The sequence below is a fragment of the Mercenaria mercenaria genome, chromosome 12 (assembly GCF_021730395.1).
Source record: "Mercenaria mercenaria strain notata chromosome 12, MADL_Memer_1, whole genome shotgun sequence".
Taxonomy (NCBI): Eukaryota; Metazoa; Mollusca; class Bivalvia; order Venerida; family Veneridae; genus Mercenaria; species Mercenaria mercenaria.
The window spans coordinates 58,340,837-58,361,403 of record NC_069372.1 but is presented as its reverse complement, the minus strand read 5'-3'; the positions used below and the strand labels follow the sequence as shown (position 1 = coordinate 58,361,403).

The following is a 20,567-nucleotide window of genomic DNA, read 5'->3' as shown; positions in this document are numbered from 1 at the left end:
ATATTATAGAAACGGTAAATACCGTGTATCTATTTCTATTCTACTGCCGCATACACAGACTTTGTCACCGTATCCGGGACATTAACTACAAATATTATAGAAAAAGTAAATACCGTGCGAACAGTATAACCGTGTATCTATTTCTGTTTTACTGCCGCATACACAGACTTAATCCACATATCCGGGACAATAACTACGAATGTTATAGAAACGGTAAATACCGTGTATCTATTTCTGTTTTACTGCCGCATACACAGACTTTATCATCGTATCCGTGACAATGACTACATATATTATAGAAACGGTAATTACCATGTATCTATTTCTGTTTTACCGCCACATATACAGCTTTCATCACCGTATCCGGGACAATGACTGCGAATATTATAGAAACGGTAAATACCGTGTATCTATTTGGATGTTTTAATGCCACAAACACAGCTTTAATCACCGTGTCCGGGACACCGACTGCTAATATTATACAAACGGTAAATACCACGTGTCTGTTTCTGTTTTACCGCCGCATACCCACGTTTCATCACCGTGCCCGGGACACTGACTACTAACATAGAAACCGTAAATACCACGTGTCTATTTCTGTTTTACCGCCGCATACACAGGTTTCATCACCGTGTCCAGGACACTGACTACGAACATTATAGAAACGGTAAATACCGTGTATCTATTTAGATGTTTTATAGTCACGTAGATAGGCATCGTTATCTTTCCGGGACACTGACTGCTAACATTATATAAACGGTAAATAGCACTGTCTTTATTTTTGTTTTACCGTTACATACACCGGTTTCAGAACCGAACCCGGTCAGTAACTGCGAACACAATATAAACGGTAAATACCGTGTATCTATTTGTGTCCTACTGCCACAAACCCAGACTTCTTTCAATACCATACTTACGTTTATATATTGAAGACATAAATGTGTATTGCTGTGGCATTTTAAGGTTCAGTTAGGTAGTTGTTTGAATAAATTTGTAAGATAGCATTGTTAATGTTACTGAAATTGCGATATGCTTCTATAGGCATGTACATTTTCAAAACGCACATTTTTAAAAGTTTTTTTTTTTTGCCATAGTCAAGTGTTATTAATTTTATTCTCCCGCTTTCAAGAGTAGTTCGGCGTTGCTATAAAGTTATATATTTCACTGTTATATTTAAAAAATTGTCAGAAAAAGGTGTACTTTTACAAATAGAATTTCTTTGCATTGAAATATGGTTTGGCGTATATTTTACGTTTTGTTAATACTATGCACATTTAAGTCTTTATTGTACATTGATTAGTCTTTTCTTTTATTTAAAATTTATATTCTTACGCGTACAAGTACATAATTATGTAGAACTGTAACAGTACAAGTAATATTAAATTTGATAATCTCACTGTTTCGACCATTTTATTCTTAATGTTAAAGTCTTTTAAGACAATCAAATGTCAAACGAATGTAGTATTTATGGTGACGAATGATAACTCGCGTCTGTTGAAGTAAAAAAGCATTGTTTTTAGAAAATTATTCAAATATATGTACACATACAAAACGTACCTTCAGTATTAGCCCTAACTTTTGTAATAAAAACTCTGTAGGCTTTAAATACTCTTTGCAAAACAGTGTTTTCGTGTGGAATTGGCTAGGTTTAATTCAGTTCTTGTTACTTACGATAAAGGGCCGCAACTGCGCAATTCTAAAGCAACACCAGGTAGTCTGAAGCATAGTGAAAACTTACATTTTTAACTCAATATATGAATAATTCAAATTAACCGTTATTGTAGTGTAGTGATGTTTTGTTTGTACATATTTATTTCAAGGCACCCGTGTTCAACAATCTTCCCTCAACTATTTATGTTGACACCACCAGTGCGAAGAATGGATATCAGACCTTATTCTCCCTTGATATATCCACTGGGTGTAGTACGTCAGGGATAAACAGTATATGTGACATTGATTCTGTATCAACATCCCAGATCTTATTAGTGCGTAAGTATTTGTACCTAAGATAAATTTCCAGTTCTTAAAGGTTGACGATTAATCTTGGCACCCGCCATTCTTAAAACCACTCGACTTTCTTTTTATTTTTCATGATACAAAAAAATGTATATTGTTTGGTTTGGAATATTTCATCAATAATCAATTTTGCTAGCAATTCATGGCAAACTTCAGTGAATTTCTGAAAACTGCTATTGTAAGTACATTTATCGCTGGTTCCTTATAAAACTTTCAATAGTTCTTAGAATCATAGCATATTTATGATAAAATGAAAAATATCAGTTTTCGAAATTTCAGTAAGACATAATTTTACACACGGGATTTCCTTTGGACAGTACATTTTAGCGATAAAACAAAGACGATTTAAGATATCTATGAAATTCAAAATTTTCCTGCTGACACACCCACCTGGAGACTTTTAGAATAATGTTTGACAAAGATTAAGATTATAAAAACTACAGACAAAAGTTTAAAATAATCTTGTTACCGCATTGTTGAAAGAAACAGAAAATTAAGCTTGATATAATGGTCCATTCACATGTTCACGATCGATTCACTTGTAAGTGGATTAATGGTAAAAACATGGACAGTTTCCTGCTAGAATTGTTGCAAAATTTACTTTCGCTGTACAATAAAAGCTGACACCTGATATTTATTTTCTAGAAAATGATATTCGGGTGAAAAGTCAAGGTTTAAATGATCCACAATCGTTCACGATAACAATAACTTGTTCAGGAAATGGCCTGTCTGCAACTGCGAGCTTAAGCGTGTATGTTGGAATAACACCACCTACAACAATTTCCACTACTGAAATAACCACATCGTCTACAACAACGCAATCTTCCACAAAAACTACATCAACAACACCATCTACAACAACGCAATCTTCCACACCAACCACATCAACAACACCGTCTATAACAACGTTATCCTCAACACCAACCACATCGACAACACCGTCTACAACAACGTTATCCTCAACACCAACCACATCGACAACACCGTCTACAACAACGTTATCCTCAACACCAACCACATCGACAACACCGTCTACAACAACGTTATCCTCAACACCAACCACATCGACAACACCGTCTATAACAACGTTTCCTCAACACCAACCACATCGACAACACCGTCTACACAACGTTATCCTCAACACCAACCACATCGACAACACCGTCTACAACAACGTTATCCTCAACACCAACCACATCGACAACACCGTCTATAACAACGTTATCCTCAACACCAACCACATCGATAACACCGTCTACAACAACGTTATCCTCAACACCAACCACATCGACAACACCGTCTACAACAACGCAATCTTCCAGGACAACCACATCAACAACACCGTCTACAACAACGGTATCCGTAACACCAACCACATCGACTACACCGTCTACAACAACGTTATCCTCAACACCAACCACATCGACTACATCGTCTACAACAACGTTATCCTCAACACCAACCACATCGACAACACCGTCTACAACAACGCAATCTTCCACAACAGCTACATCGACTACACCGTCTACAACAACGTTATCCTCAACACCAACCACATCGACTACATCGTCTACAACAACGTTATCCTCAACACCAACCACATCGACAACACCGTCTACAACAACGCAATCTTCCACAACAACTACATCGACTACATCGTCTACAACAACGTTATCCTCAACACCAACCACATCGACACCACCGTCTACAACAACGTTATCCTCAACACCAACCACATCGACAACATCGTCTACAACAACGCAATCTTCCACAACAACTACATCGACTACACCGTCTACAACAACGCAATCTTCCACAACAACCACATCGACAACACCGTCTTCAACAACGTTATCCTCAACACCAACCACATCGACAACACCGTCTACAACAACGTTATCCTCAACACCAACCACATCGACAACACCGTCTACAACAACGCAATCTTCCACAACAACTACATCGACTACACCGTCTACAACAACGTTATCCTCAACACCAACCACATCAACAACACCGTCTACAACAACGTTATCGTCAACACCAACCACATCGACAACACCGTCTACAACAACGTTATCCTCAACACCAACCACATCGACAACACCGTCTACAACAACGTTATCCTCAACACCAACCACATCGACAACACCGTCTACAACAACGCAATCTTCCACACCAACCACATCGACAACACCGTCTACAACAACGCAATCTTCCACAACAACTACATCGACTACATCGTCTACAACAACGTTATCCTCAACACCAACCACATCGATAACACCGTCTACAACAACGGTATCCTCAACACCAACCACATCGACTACACCATCTACAACAACGTTATCCTCAACACCAACCACATCGACAACACCGTCTACAACAACGCAATCTTCCACAACAACTACATCGACTACACCGTCTACAACAACGTTATCCTCAACACCAACCACATCGACAACACCGTCTACAACAACGCAATCTTCCACAACAACTACATCGACTACATCGTCTACAACAACGTTATCCTCAACACCAACCACATCGATAACACCGTCTACAACAACGTTATCCTCAAAACCAACCACATCGACTACATCGTCTACAACAACGTTATCCTCAACACCAACCACATCGACAACACCGTCTACAACAACGCAATCTTCCACAACAACTACATCGACTACATCGTCTACAACAACGTTATCCTCAACACCTACCACATCGACAACACCGTCTACAACAACGCAATCTTCCACAACAACTATATCGACTACACCGTCTACAACAACGTTATCCTCAACACCAACCACATCGACAACACCGTCTACAACAACGCAATCCTCCACAACAACCACATCGACAACACCGTCTGCAACAACGCTATCCTCCACAACAACCACATCGATAACACCGTCTACAACAACGCTTTCCTCCACAACAACCACAGCGACAACACCGTCTACAACAACATTATCCTCAACACCAACCACATTGACAACACCGTCTACAACAACGCTATCTTCCACATCAACCAAATCGACAACACCATCTACAACAACGTTATCTTCCACAACAACCACAGCGACAACACCGTCTACAACAACGCTATCCTCCACAACAACCACATCGACAACACCGACTACAACAACGCTATCCTCCACAACAACCACATCGACAACACCGTCTACAACAACGCTTTCCTCCACAACAACCACAGCGACAACACCGTCTACAACAACGATATCTTCAACACCAACCACATCGACAACACCGTCTACAGCAACGCTATCCACCGCGACAACCTCATCAACAACACCGTCTTCAACAACGTTATCGTCAACATCAACCGCATCAACAACACCGTCTTCAACAACGTTATCGTCAACATCAACCGCATCAACAACACCGTCTTCAACAACGTTATCGTCAACATCAACCGCATCAACAACACCGTCTACAACAACGTTATCGTCAACACAAACCGCATCAACAACACCGTCTACAACAACGTTATCGTCAACACCAACCACATCAACAACACCGTCTACAACAACGTTATCGTCAACACAAACCACATCAACAACACCGTCTAAAACAACGTTATCCTCAACACCAACCACATCGCCAACACCGTCTACAACAACGCTATCTTCCACAACAACCACATCGACAACACCGTCTACAACAACGTTATCGTTAACACGGACCACATCAACAACACCGTCTACAACAACATTATCCTCAACACCAACCACATCGACAACACCGTCTACAACAACGCTATCCTCCACAACAACCACATCGACAACACCGACTACAACAACGCTATCTTCCACAACCACCACAGCGACAACACCGTCTACAACAACGCTATCCTCCACAACAACCACATCGACAACACCGTCTACAACAACGCTATCCTCCACAACAACCACATCGATAACACCGTCTACAACAACGCTTTCCTCCACAACAACCACAGCGACAACACCGTCTACAACAACATTATTCTCAACACCAACACATTGACAACACCGTCTACAACAACGCTATCTTCCACATAAACCCAAATCGACAACACCATCTACAACACGTTATCTTCCACAACAACCACAGCGACACACTACAACACGCTTTCTCCACAACAACACACGCTAACCGTCTACAACAACATTATTATCAACAACACATTGACAACGTTACAACACGATCTTCCACAAACCAAATCGCCCATCACAACACGTTACTCCACAACAACACACGACAACACCGTCTACAACAACGCTTCCTCACAACAACCACATCGACAACACCGACTACAACAACGCTATCCTCCACAACAACCACATCGACAACACGTCTACAACAACGTTTCCTCACAAACCACAGCGACACACCGTCTACAACAACGATATCTCAACAACAACCCATCGACAACACGTTACAGCAACGCTATCCACCGCGACAACCTCATCAACAAAACCGTCTTCAACAACGTTATCGTCAACATCAACCGCATCAACAACACCGTCTTCAACAACGTTATCGTCAACATCAACCGCATCAACAACACCGTCTACAACAACGTTATCGTCAACATCAACCGCATCAACAACACCGTCTACAACAACGTTATCGTCAACATCAACCGCATCAACAACACCGTCTACAACAACGTTATCGTCAACATCAACCGCATCAACAACACCGTCTACAACAACGCAATCTTCCACAACAACTACATCAACAACACCATCTACAACAGCGTTATCGTCAACACCAACCACATCAACAACACCGTCTACAGCAACGTTATCGTCAACACCAACCACATCGCCAACACCGTCTACAACAACGCTATCTTCCACAACAACCACATCGACAACACCGTCTACAACAACGGTATCTTCAACACCAACCACATCGACAACACCGTCTACAGCAACGATATCTTCCACAACAACCACATCGCCAACACCGTCTACAACAATGCTATCTTCAACAACAACCACATCGACAACACCGTCTAAAACAACGTTATCCTCAACACCAACCACATCGCCAACACCGTCTACAACAACGCTATCTTCCACAACAACCACATCGACAACACCGTCTACAACAACGTTATCGTCAACTCCAACCACATCGCCAACACCGTCTACAACAACGCTATCTTCAACAACAACCACATCGACAACACCGTCTATAACAACGTTATCCTCAACACCAACCACATCGACAACACCGTCTACAACAACGGTATCTTCAACAACAACCACATCGACAACACCGTCTACAGCAACGCTATCCTCCACGACAACCTCATCAACAACAGCGTCTACAACAATGTTATCGTCAACATCAACCGCATCGTCAACACCGTCTACAACAACGTTATCGTCAACACCAACCACATCGCCAACACCGTCTACAACAACGCTATCTTCAACAACAACCACATCGACAACACCGTCTATAACAACGTTATCCTCAACACCAACCACATCGACAACACCGTCTACAACAACGTTATCATCAACAACAACCACATCGACAACACCGTCTACAGCAACGCTCTCCTCCACGACAACCTCATCAATAACACCGTCTACAACAACGTTATCGTCAATACCAACCACATCAACAACACCGTCTACAACAACATTATCCTCAACGTCAACCACATCGACAACACCGTCTACAGCAACGCTATCCTCCACGACAACCTCATCAACAACACCGTCTACAACAACGTTATCGTCAACACCAACCACATCAACAACACCGTCTACAACAACATTATCCTCAACGTCAACCACATCGACAACACCGTCTACAGCAACGCTATCCTCCAGGACAACCACATCAACAACACGGTCTACAACAACGTTATCCTCAACACCAAACACATCGACAACACCGTCTACAACAACGGTATCTTCAACAACAACTACATCGACAACACCGTCTACAGCAACGCTATTCTCCACGGCAACTACAGCGACAACACCATCTACAACAACGTTATCGTCAACAGCAACCACAGCGTCAACACCGTCTACAACAACGCTATCCTCCACAACAACCAAGGCGACAACACCGTCTACAACAACGTTATCCTCCACAACAACCACAACGACAACAACGTCTTCAACCACGTCATTTCATACTAATGCTGTACATGTTAATAAAGCCGAATCAAAATCTGATGAACAGTCTGCGTTTTTCGATAAACCTGAGACAATAGCCGGTTTAAGTTTAATTCCCTTTGTTATGATAGCGGCAGGAGTTATTTTCTTTCTTATAAAACAACTTAGAAGATGCACAAGCAAAGCATACGCTGGACGAGAAAACAGGTATTTTAGCATTTTACTGTAGAGATGGTTCTTATATGTTTTATTTAAAATAAAATAAACATTGACAGATGTTCATGCAATCGGGAGTTATATGTCAGTTAGATGGAGAAAATTGTTGGTAAACATTTCATTTACATATAACTGAGCTACTTAGTACCATCACTGTCAATAGTCTGTGATCGCAATGTATCAAAGCGCTGTGTTATGGTTCGTTCCTTTATTGTAACCGACGTAAATAACAACATGTGAAAAGATATGACGTTACGTAAAGTACCATGACCACGACGACAAGACGAGATGTTTCACGGTAATACGACAAACTCTATACATTCTTCGGGCCTTAAGTATGGTGGCTTACTTCTGCCACGAGATAGCTAGGTAGCTATCACGATAATATTGTAAACTTTCCGAGAAAGTGCATTTTTTTATGAAAATATTTTAACGCAAAAATTCACGTTAGTGCTTGAAACTGCCACAAGATACTTGGTAGCTATCACGATAATATTCTAAACTTTCCAGAAAAGTTGTGCAATTTTCTGAAAACATTATCACATTAAATTATTTTTTCTAGATATGCTTTTTATTTCCATGAAACTTTAGGCTATTCGAAAAAAACGTTTCAGAAAAGTTCGAAATATCAAGATAATTGCTAACAGTATCGAGATGTCTATCTAGCTAAGAAATGGCAGCTGTGGGCACTTACGCAAAACATATTGAGATACTGATAAAAATTATCGTAATAACATTTCCAGAAAACTTTCGACTATTGAGATAATCTTTTCAGAAAACTGCGTTTTATGAAGATAACTTTTTTAAGTATCGCGATAGCTACAAAGCTATCTCGTGGTAGAAATATGCCTCCATACTTTAGTGATTATAAAAATTTTTAAATGAATTAATAAAATTTAAAGTCAATAAAGATAAGTCTTTAAAACATGATAAGGATTCCAAAACGTGTACATACCTAACTGGACATATTAATTTATTAATAAAATAATTCACAGTTATTCATAAAATTATTATTCAGAATAATTTTCATTGTCCATAAAAATTAATGTCGTATTCATATTCACGAAATGCTATATTATTTATCACTGTTCATTGCATGTTTTCTCTCCCACAAAGCACTTCTAACGGAAAGTTTTACTGGCGCTATGTCCATTGCACGTGCGTATTTTGGCGGCATGTGTAAGTCCATTATCTCCGTTAAGTTTCCAACGCATTCCCTGAGAGTACGTTATCCTGGATTTGTACCACATGTCCAAGTTGGATATCGACGGTAGTCGTGTGGAGTTCGCGAAGGCCTGTAATGAATTAAAAAATCAACACCCTTCAGAACTGGGCAATGATATGAGCTACAGCTTAGTACCTTTAGTAAGATGGAAATTATATAAAATTGGGGTAGTCGTAGACTCATTAAAGTTGTCCTGGTACAAACGGGTCTTAACTCTCCGACTGTAAAAAAAGATGTGCCGACAAAAGTGCTTCAAGGTCATCAATATTTGTAAATACATTGGTTATAGGTCTTTCATTCATGGCAGCCCCAGTTTATGTCAGATCGTTTGTAGTGATTCCCGTTTGACGTATAAGCATGTCCAAGTATATTCCTTTATGAAGTTTTTATAAATCCCATCAGTCTATTCTAGTATCCGCAAAACCTAGGTGCTCGTTTAGGTATAAATCTCCATTTAGTTCCATGGTTTTGAAAGGATTTCTGTAAGGGGAAAGACTCAATCAGTTTCGTTGCCATAATTATACCTAGTCACATTGTTTAAAATCATTACAACAGGTATATATTTCCGGCTGAAGAATCTTCGAAATGCATTTAGAAATTATTCTTCGGCATGTTCGGAAAGACTTCAAGATAAACAGATTTTCTACACTTTAAAGGGAAATGAGGATACATTACATAATACAGCTGCTGCATTCAGTTATTAATCCCCCGCCGTGGCGTAGGGATTATAGGAATGGTCTGCGTTCGTCCTTCCGTCCGTCCGTCCGTAACAAAATCGTGTCCGGTCCATATCTCCTAAATCCCTTGAAGGATTTTCATGAAACTTGGGTCAAATGATCACCTCATCAAGACGATGTGTAAAACCCACGAGTCAGCCTTGTCGGTTCAAGGTCAAGGTCACAACTCAAGGTCAAAGGTTTGAGCCTTCCATTTTGTGTCCGCTCTATATCTCTTAAACCCCTTGAAGGAATTTTATAAAACTTGGGTCAAATGATTACCTCATCAAGACGATGTGCAGAACCCATGAGTCAGTCAGGCCGGCTCAAGGTCAAGGTCACAACTAAGGGTCAAAGGTTTGAGCCTTCCATTTTGTGTCCGCTCTATATCTCCTAAACCCCTTGAAGGATTTTCATCAAACTTGGGTCAAACGATCACCTCATCAAGGCGATGTGCAGAACTTATGAGTCAGCCATGTCGGCTCAAGGTCAAGGTCACAACTGAAGGTCAAATGTTTGAGCCTTCCATTTCGTGTCCGCTCTGTATCTCCTAACCCCCTTGAAGGAATTTTATAAAACTTGGGTCAAATGATTACCTCATCAGAACGATGTGCAGAAATTATGAGTCAACCATGCCAGCTCAAGGTCATGGTCACAACTAAGGGTCGGAGGTTTGAGCCTTCCATTTGGTGTCCACTCTGTATCTCCTTAACCCCTTGAAGGATTTTCATCAAACTTGGGTCAAATGATCTCATCAAGAACTCATGAGTCAGCCATGTCAACTCAAGGTCAAGGTCACAACTGCAGGTCAAAGGTTTCGGTCAAGGTCACAACTGAAGGTCAAAGGTTTCAGCTCTGTATCTCCTAAACCCCTTGAAGGATTTTCATGAAACTTTGGTCAAATGATCACCTCATCAAGACGTTGTGCAAATTCATGAGTCAGCCATGTCAGTTCAAGGTCAAGGTCACAGCTAAAATCAAAGGTTTACCCTTTCACTATCAATAGCAGTGGCGGGGGATTTAGCTGTCTTTCAGACTGCCTTGTTTATTTTTTAATTCTTCACCATTTCACAGGTTACCGAAATTATTCTTACCTACGTCCGACGGTGAATTACTACAATGACAGACTTTCTGGATTTCGTTTAAGCCACCGGTTCAGCTCAATATAAAGTTATCTTTAATTACTTAAATCATAGATGGAGGGAAATGCTGCAGGGTGACTGAGGTTTTCACACTCAAACATCGCACAAAAGTCGTAGAACTGCTTATGCAAAAACTTGAAATAAATCATCAGGAATTCACATGACTGCCAGGGTTTTCCCTACCCGAAGGACAGTGTGGAATGAAAAACCGAGCGTTAGCGGGTTGGGAAAAAAATGTCATTCACAGGCAGACATGTAAGATACCCTAAGGAAGTATTTCTATTCCGGGCACGTGATCAGACAAATGTATACTGTCCCTGTAAGATAGGCAAGAAAATTCACATATACGAGCAAGCACTGTTAGAAATCACACCGCCTACTAGACATTTGCGAATTAAGTCTACGTGGACTGTGGACACCTAAGACGATCGATTTTTCAAGGGGACCGTCTCAGAATAATTTGATTATATTATGCGCGCTAGGAAAAATAGTTTATAACGGTAATAGGGTTTGGGTTATTATATCATCACTATGCGGTAGGTGATATAATTTGGATGTGCCTGTTTTTAGCTCGACTTTTCGAAGAAAAAGTAGAGTTATTGCACTCGCTCCGGCGTCGTCGCCGTTGGTTAAAGTTTTTGATAAAGTCAAATATCTCTGTTACTATCAAAGCTATTGACTTTAATCTTAAAATACTTATTTACTATCAAAGTCTTCACCAGGAGAAACAATCCCCATAGCTATAATTTGAAATTTGACAGAATTTTACCCCTTTCGAACTTAAAATGTTTGGTTAAAGTTTTTGATTATCTCTGTCACTATCAAAGCTATTGACTTCAAACTTAAAATAGTTATTTACTATCGAAGTCTACACCAGGAAAAACAATCCCCATAACTCTGATTTGAATTTTGACAGAACTATGCCTCTTTTTAACTTCAAGTTGGTTAAAGTTTTTGATAAAGTCAAATATCAGAGGATAGGAGCAAAATTTAAAGAACTTTACTGTTGAAATCCAAAGGAAAAGGACAACAAAGGGAAGAAATTCCCCGAAAAATTTTAAGTCCACTAAAAATCATTACCAGGTACAGATATGTCAAAATACACCTTTACTTTGCAGGTACCATCCATGTTGTACCACAGAAAAGTGGTCTCGGTTTTCCCTACGGCCAATAATAATAAAAAAAAAATAACCTGTCTATAGTAACATAAAAGGGAAGTAATTCAATAAAAAATATTGTAAGTGAACAAAAAAAAGGAATCTGCCAATTTGAAATAAAAACAAGAGCACCGCACTGCAAAGCAACATAAACACAAAACAAAGTCATGTGACCTTTGACCCCTAAGTGTGACCTTGACCTTGAAGCGAGCCATGCGCTCTGCACGTCGTCACAATGTGAACATTTGTGCCAAGTTTCTTTAAAATCCTTCAAGCAGTTCATGAGTTACACATCGCACTCGAAACAAAGTTATATGACTTTCGACCCCTCAGTGTGACATTGACCTTGTAGCCAGTCATCCAAAACATGCGCTCTGCACGTCGTCTCGATGTGGTGGACATTTTAGCAATGTTTCTTTAAAATCCTTCAACCAGATCAAGAGTTACAGAGCAGACACGAAACAAAGTCATATGACCTTGACCCCTAAGTGTGACCTTGACCTTAAAGCGAGCCACCTGATACTGGCGCTCTGCACGTCGTCTTGATTTGGAGAACATTTGTATCAAGTTTGTTTAAAATGCTACAAGGGGTTCACGAGTTACAGAGCGGAGTCGACACGAAATTGCTAACGGACAGACGGACACACAGACAGACAGACGGCCAGATAAACACCTAGGGTATCCCAAAATATGTTCCTTTGGGCGTATCATAACAACAAAGGAATGGAGACGCAAGGTATTACGTTTTCTACAGTTTTCACAATGTTTTACCTGCTGGCCTACATTTTGATCCCAGCTGACCCAGTTTAGATTTTATTTACATCTCGGACGACGACGACCACGATGGAATATGGATACATTGTGATCAGACTAGCTCATCTTTTCAACTTTGTCGCAGATGCGCAACTTATAATATTGAAGAACATTTCAGGAAAGTGTTATGACGCTAGATGAAATACTTTTTGCGATACTTATAACAAAACATTTCTTTGGCGAACAGACGGACGGACAGACAAATCCAGATCTTATCCTGTGCTGTGACATAATAAGCCAGACCTTAACATCGTTATTGGAATGTTTTCCTACCACTCATAAATTAAAATTATCATGTTGAGACGGTCCCCTCGAAAAATCGATCGTCTTAGGTGTTCACAGTTCACGTAGACTTCATTCGCAAATGTCTTTTAGCAACTGATAGAGTTAAGGGAACTTTTAAGATAAGATGTAAGCGTATATCCACGGACTAGAATTTCCATACGTAGGAGAATTAACAAGGGTACCAAGAAATGAGACGCCATTTAGTTTGTAACTATTGGGACGATAACTGAAGTCTTCAGAAATTCATCATTATTACAGGGAACAACGAACATGAAAAATCAAAATCTATGTATCGAATACGAGGGTTATTCAAAAATAACGTAGACTTTTTCTCTAGCTTTTATATATTTTAATGAAACAAAACAAAAAATATACCGTCGTGATTCGCAATCCTTCTGCTCACTGCACTGCAAAGTTAACGTGATTCTGATCATACAGTCAGGAGTTACGCCACTTCAAAAACAGTCACTTACACGAGCCCGGCGCACGGTGATCATATTCTAACGACATTAACGGCGTCGTGTCTTCATCGAGATGCTTTCATTAGGTTTGCATTATTCAATCTTTGTAAATTCCTTTTATCAATTTTGATGAACAACACCTAAAAAAAAACAAAGACAAATATCAAACAGGGAATGCCAAGTACCAAAAAAGCAGCCTCTCCAAAACGAAACCCACAGCATGTAGACGTGCACACCACAAACACACACACGCGCACACGAAGCCAACACACGAGGACAAAACGAACAAACAAAGGAACACAGTGGGGCACCGCCTTGGAACGGTCAGTGGCAAAAACACCAATGGGGAGCTTAAACCGATTTATGGTGCGCACCCAACCTCACTCTTACCCCCACCATGTTCCAAAGACATGGGACAGTGTAAATAAAAGAAATCCCCTCCAGGTGAATCTCTGACACACGCAATGGAAACAAAAAGGCATGGCATGTAAAACACAAAAATACTCGTGTATAAATATATAAAACAAACCTTAAGAACCAAAAACGTATGTACTCAATGCCTTTGCAGAAGACAGAGCAACAATAGAAACACCCTTAAGGGCCCGACGAAACAGGTCGAAAGACAGATATCAAAACAGTTCAGTCCTTGTCGGATTTAAAAACTGCTTATCATAGAGTCCTCCTCCTCTTCCGTCAGACACAATCAAAGAGGGAAGCTTAGTGTCCAACTGTAAACAGGTTGAACACTAAACATGCGGTATGTCTCAAAACAGTTGGGTCGTAACCTCTTTTAATAAAACGTTTTATAATTTTACCAAATACAGTTGGAAAATTACCATGACCCAAGATCTTACGATGTTTGTAAACCACATCCCCATAAAAAAACGGGGTTTGAAATACCTTCTCGCAGAAGTGTCTTTAAATTACTATTGAATTTTAAAACCAGATCAGAATTACGATAGTAAAATATAGCAAAATATTTACGCAATTTGTAATAACGGTAGCCTTGCTGAAGAAGTTTACTTGTAATATATTGATTACTTTCATTGAAATCCTTGACATGACTAAACGCTCTGGCAAACCGAATTAATTGAGAAATATATACCCCATAAGATGTAGGTACATCCCCATCCAAAGGGGGAACATTTACAATACTAAAATTAAAAACATCCCTCTTGTCGTAAATGTTTAGGTATGTATAATATTGTCATAAAAAGAGAGATGTAAATCTAAAAATGAAGCATCAGTATCCGAATTGTAGTTTTAATTAACTGAAGCTCCCTAGGATAAATAGTACCCACCAATTGACCAAAAAACGGATTATCCATATTAAGAATATCATCCAGATAGTGTGATGTATTATTAAATGCAGTTAAAATATCTGCCTGCGTATCTGGAGAAAGGCTCAACATAAAGTCTCTTTCATAACAATATAAAAACAAATCTGCGACAAGGAGTGCACGATTTGTTCCCATGGGAATACCAATTACTTGTCTAAAAACTGCATTCCCAAACCTGATGTAAATGTTGTTCAATAAAAAGGAATGGGCTTTACAAACTTCGTCACAGGTCCACATTGTATAATGTTTAATAATACTGCTAGTAAAAAAAAAGCTTTATCAAAATTGCAAGCGAGAAATGTAGCATTCTCTCTGGCAAAAGTCTTTTGAATTAGCGCAGTTAAGTGGTATACAAAGTAGAAAAATCGTATGTACTGACTGTAGATACCTTGTAATTATTAATTTTAAACTTATCCAGGATTTCGCCAGAATTTTTAATCCAAAGTAAGTGTTTACCAGAGTTTTCGTATACTTTATCGCAGTATCTTTTCACATGGGCTTTCACAGCAGTTCCACATGATGTTAATAGTTTTGAAATATTAGTAGTGGTACAAGAGCTTGAATTAACGATGAAGCGAGCTTTATATGGTTGTTTATGCAGTTTAGGAATCCAGTACATGGTTGGAAGTTTAATTTGTTGATCGTTTATACGAACTTTCAAATTAAAAACTTCAGTGATGTGATCAGTGACCAAATTATTTTCAACAGAAGGACTCAATGTATAAGCTTTAGTGATATTTGTCTTTGTTTTTTGTGCTATTTAGTTTTGTAAAACATTAATATAATGTAGGCGTCAAATGATGATAATATTGTTGGCCGCCTTGTCTGCTGGAACTAATTAAAAAAAAAAAAAAAAAAATCTGGAAAGTAGATCCCTCGGAGGCACCGAGATACTTAGAATGAAATTCTTGGATTTCCTTTTTCAAATGTCTTAAAGTAAACTTGGGTTTTGGTGTCATAATGAGTTGTTTGGTTAGAATACTGAAAATTATGAACACTTATGCCAAGCATCTCAGATAGGGTGCTAAACGTGAGTACTTGGTCTTTATCCAAGGCGTTATACATTGACGTTAACTCGGATTCACGGATTCTTTGTTTTCTCCTTCACCTCCACTGTCTTTAAGCAAGTATGGGACATTTGTGAATCGTTTGTACCACTTGAAAATCATGACACAGATGACCGAACATTGTTGTGGCGTCTGCTTCATTAGTTTATAAATTTCAGTTGCTTTTCGCCAAAATTTCTACATAACTAAACAACTGCCTGATTATCTATGCGAGTCGATGACGACATAACATGCATTATAAACAGCAATACTCACTTAGTTTAAATGTTGTTTACTTTTGCCTCCTACGCTACGTCCGAATGATGCCATACTCTCGGTACATGTCGCCCTGACGTGTTGCTGCACTTTGACGTATTTTCTGGCGAAAAAGTGTTCTATCAGTGCGAATATTAGCGATAAAATTCAAAACATGACAGACGAAAAAGCGATTGCGCCGGTAAAGCGTAGCTATTGTAATTAAAACGTTCCGCGCGCTTCGCCTATCAGTAAAATTGTAACAAAAAATGTTAGACCAAATACGAGAAAGATTGCGAATTACAATAATATATTTCACATTGCTCTTTACACAATATGCGTCTTCTGACACCAAAAGTCTACGTTATTTTTGAACCGCCCTTGTGTTTATTGACGTTGACAGTTTAAGAGCACGATATTAAGTAAGCTAAATTCCTTCTATTTTACATCACATTAGAGAGCGTTTGCGCTACACTACATGAACTCCCCTAATCACTGTATCATTTACTTTTACTAACTAACGAAAATAATTTCCAACTTTTGAGAAGTGAAGTCTCTTTAATACGTAAGGTGTAATCTTTCTTTGCAGGAGGCAAAGTGAACAGGACTCTGAAAGCAATTACGATTTGGACGATGGTTCTGGTGAAAGACGATCCAGCTTGCGGCCATGTACACGGCAGTTACATTCACACTCGCATCATCCAGGTTTGTCTTTATACTAGTTTGCATTGAACTGTGATCATAATAGAAATCGGGCTGGCCACATATCTGCGTTACCTTTGAACTAAAATTTGCTGAAAACTCAAAATATGACTTGCTTGCATGGAACTGAGATAAAGTTAATTGTACTTGATACAGATTTATGCTATCTTTGAACTAAAAATTGCTGCAAAGCTTGTTAGCATTGAATGGAGGTTAAAAGAAATTGCCCTTGACACAGATTTATGCTATCTTTGAACTGAAATATGCTGCAAAGCTTGTTGGCATTGCATTGAGGTTAAAAGAAATTGCTCTTGACACAGACTTGTGCTATCTTTGAACTAAAATATGCTGAGAAAGCTGCTATATGACTTGCTGGCATTAACCTGAGATAAAGAAAATTGTCCATGAAAAAGATGTATGCTTTCTTTGAAAATAACTTCGATGAAAACCGTTATTTGACTTATTGGCATTTTACTGAGATAAAAGAAAATGTCCGTGAAACATGTTTGCTTTCCTTGAACTTTCCTTATTGGCATTGAACTGAGTTAAGGAAATTTGTATGTGAAACAGACGTTTGCTTTCTTTGAAATAAAACCTAGCTAAAGAGCCATTATTTGACGTGTTTGCATTGCAGTGAGGCAATGGAAATTGTTTTTGAAACACAATTATGTTGTCCCTGAACAAAACGTTGCTTTGCACTGAGATTTATGCTATCTTTGAACTAAAACATGCTTAGAAAGCTGCTGCATAACTTGCTTACATTAAACTGAGAGAAGGAAATTGTCCATGAAACAGATGTATGATTTCTTTGAATTTTACTTTGATGAAAGCTGTTTTTTTGACTTATTGGTATTGCACTGAGACAAGGAAAATTGTTCGTGAAACGGATGTTTAAATTAATTTATAGGAGCTAAATTGTATCGGCGTCACACTAGACCAAACAAAAACAAAACAAATCATTTGGAAGTTATCGCTTTTAGAAACACCCCTGGTCGAAATATTTTGGGGCATATGAAAAACGAAATGCATATAACACGGGCAGGAAAAGCAGAAATATAACTTTTATTGATATCTCTGCTTATTTTTCAGACGACAGGGAGCTCACTCCTGTAGGTAAGAACCTATTATCATGATTGAAAGAATTAAGTCCCGTCTGCAGGGCTATCTTTAATGTAAAACTCAATGTAATTTAAAAGTAAAAGAAATTTGTAAGTATTCATAATACTGATTTAAGATTAAATTTTATGATGTGTTTTTGGTAAGTTATAGCAATATAATGAAGACAGACCTTCGTAATTACAAAGATTTTGGACTTCTTTATTTTTTACGACTAATCAGTGTTAGTTGGACGCTTAGGTTTTGGTCTAAAAACATTGTCTTGATAATAGAGTAAGAATATAACAGAACTGTCTGTTTCACTTTCAGAATTGACAGTATTGCGTCACGTCTAGGCAAATGTTTCGTTAACTGCACCAAGTAATGTACTGGCTCACTGCATTGGGAAAATCTGAGATAGAGGATATTTGTTTTATTATTGACTTTTTAATCTGAAACACCATATTAAACATTAAATTGACTGTTCTACCGTTCTCCTCGTGACACATGGTAAGGCCTTTTAAAAAGATAGTGAAAACAGAAATATTAAAATTCTATATTTGGGCGGACAAAACTTGATTATTACTTTTCCACTTTAACACGATATTTGGTTACAAGCAACAACTGCGCCACGTATTTGGCCTTAATGATTTGTCTCAGAATTTGTGTGAAACATAAATCGTTTTAAACTCCAGTATATGTTGTTTTTGCCACCGACTATTTCAACGCGGTGCGTTGTTACGTTCCTTCGTTGTCATTGTCAAATTGGTTTCTATGTATGCATGGCAGACAGTGGGTTAAAAAATTGCAATCCTTTCTAACCTAGAATATGTCAAAAAGCTGTGTCGGACTTTTTCGCACATTTTTCTATTAGTACATGGCAATTTGTTGGGATATTGGCCGCCGTGAGACAAATAATGAGAAATATAGAGACCTATACCACATTACAGATTGAGGTGAGTTATGACGGCATAGATATGGCAGCTAAAGAGAAAATAAGAAAGGCAGATAATGTATGACTGCTGAATAATCACAGGTGACAGCGTCATTGAAAACTATGTTATAATTGTAAAAATGATATGTTTAGTGAAGGTAATGTTTAATTCTAGCAGATAAAACACTTTTATGAAAAAAAGAGGGCATTTATTATGCTAAAATGAAAAAAAATATCCATAGATATAAGAAAATGACTAAATAACGATATTAATGAGCAAATTTCTGTTTAGTGGCGCAGAATGTTCGATTAAAAATAGAAGTAGTCTGATTATCTATCACTTCCATAGTCAAATAGCATGATTATATATATCTTTAAAACACGGTTGTGATGTGATCCTTTGTTAGTTTTGTCCATTATATAGGTTATTGTACCGATACCGCTCTATACACAGGATTATTTTACTATACCTGTCCATTCTTAACCTGTAACTGTCCATTCTTAAAATAATGGATACTTTAAGAATGGACAAGTACAGGTTAATAATGGACAGGTATAGTAACAACCTTGTACGTTGAGAGGTGTGAGTACATCAACCTATGAAATTCGAAAGTTTCGAAATATAAACTGCAACAATTATTTTTCAGAATTTGTAGCTGCAATAATAAAAAAAACGCTAAAGGGGGACGTATGATTTTAACTTAAATCGCCCCACAAATTATCAATCAAATGAAAATCAAAGAATGTGCCATAAATAATTACTGAATGTTAGTTTAAATTTTCAACCGTTAGAAAGTAGTAAAGTCCTCTTTGTGTACTCCTAAATCGCAATAGAAAAGTATCGCAGATATAAACCTGGTATGGCATTTTCAGTCGAAAATAGATGGAAATAGGCAACATAATGTAAAAACAAGAGCTTTCGGAGGACAGCAACGCTCGACTATTCAACAGTTTTGTCAATTGAATGAATATTAAAGTCGAAAAGGGGGCCATGATTTTGTAAAAT

The 20,567-nt window shown here is 38.5% G+C and overlaps 1 protein-coding gene across 1 annotated transcript in view; it reads left to right on the top strand.

Annotated features, from left to right (window-relative positions):
- Positions 1 to 19,190, top strand: part of LOC123533392 (mucin-2-like) — a 30,864-nt gene extending 11,674 nt beyond the window's left edge. Inside the window, exons 4-10 of the mRNA XM_053520595.1 lie at positions 1,821 to 1,989; positions 2,662 to 3,103; positions 3,339 to 6,026; positions 6,636 to 8,381; positions 17,420 to 17,535; positions 18,622 to 18,645; positions 18,958 to 19,190. Of these exons, the coding sequence (XP_053376570.1) occupies positions 1,821 to 1,989; positions 2,662 to 3,103; positions 3,339 to 6,026; positions 6,636 to 8,381; positions 17,420 to 17,535; positions 18,622 to 18,645; positions 18,958 to 18,983 (5,211 nt within the window). The 3' untranslated portion in view covers positions 18,984 to 19,190. The remainder of the gene's footprint in view (positions 1 to 1,820; positions 1,990 to 2,661; positions 3,104 to 3,338; positions 6,027 to 6,635; positions 8,382 to 17,419; positions 17,536 to 18,621; positions 18,646 to 18,957) is intronic.
- Positions 19,191 to 20,567: the final 1,377 nt, after the last annotated feature.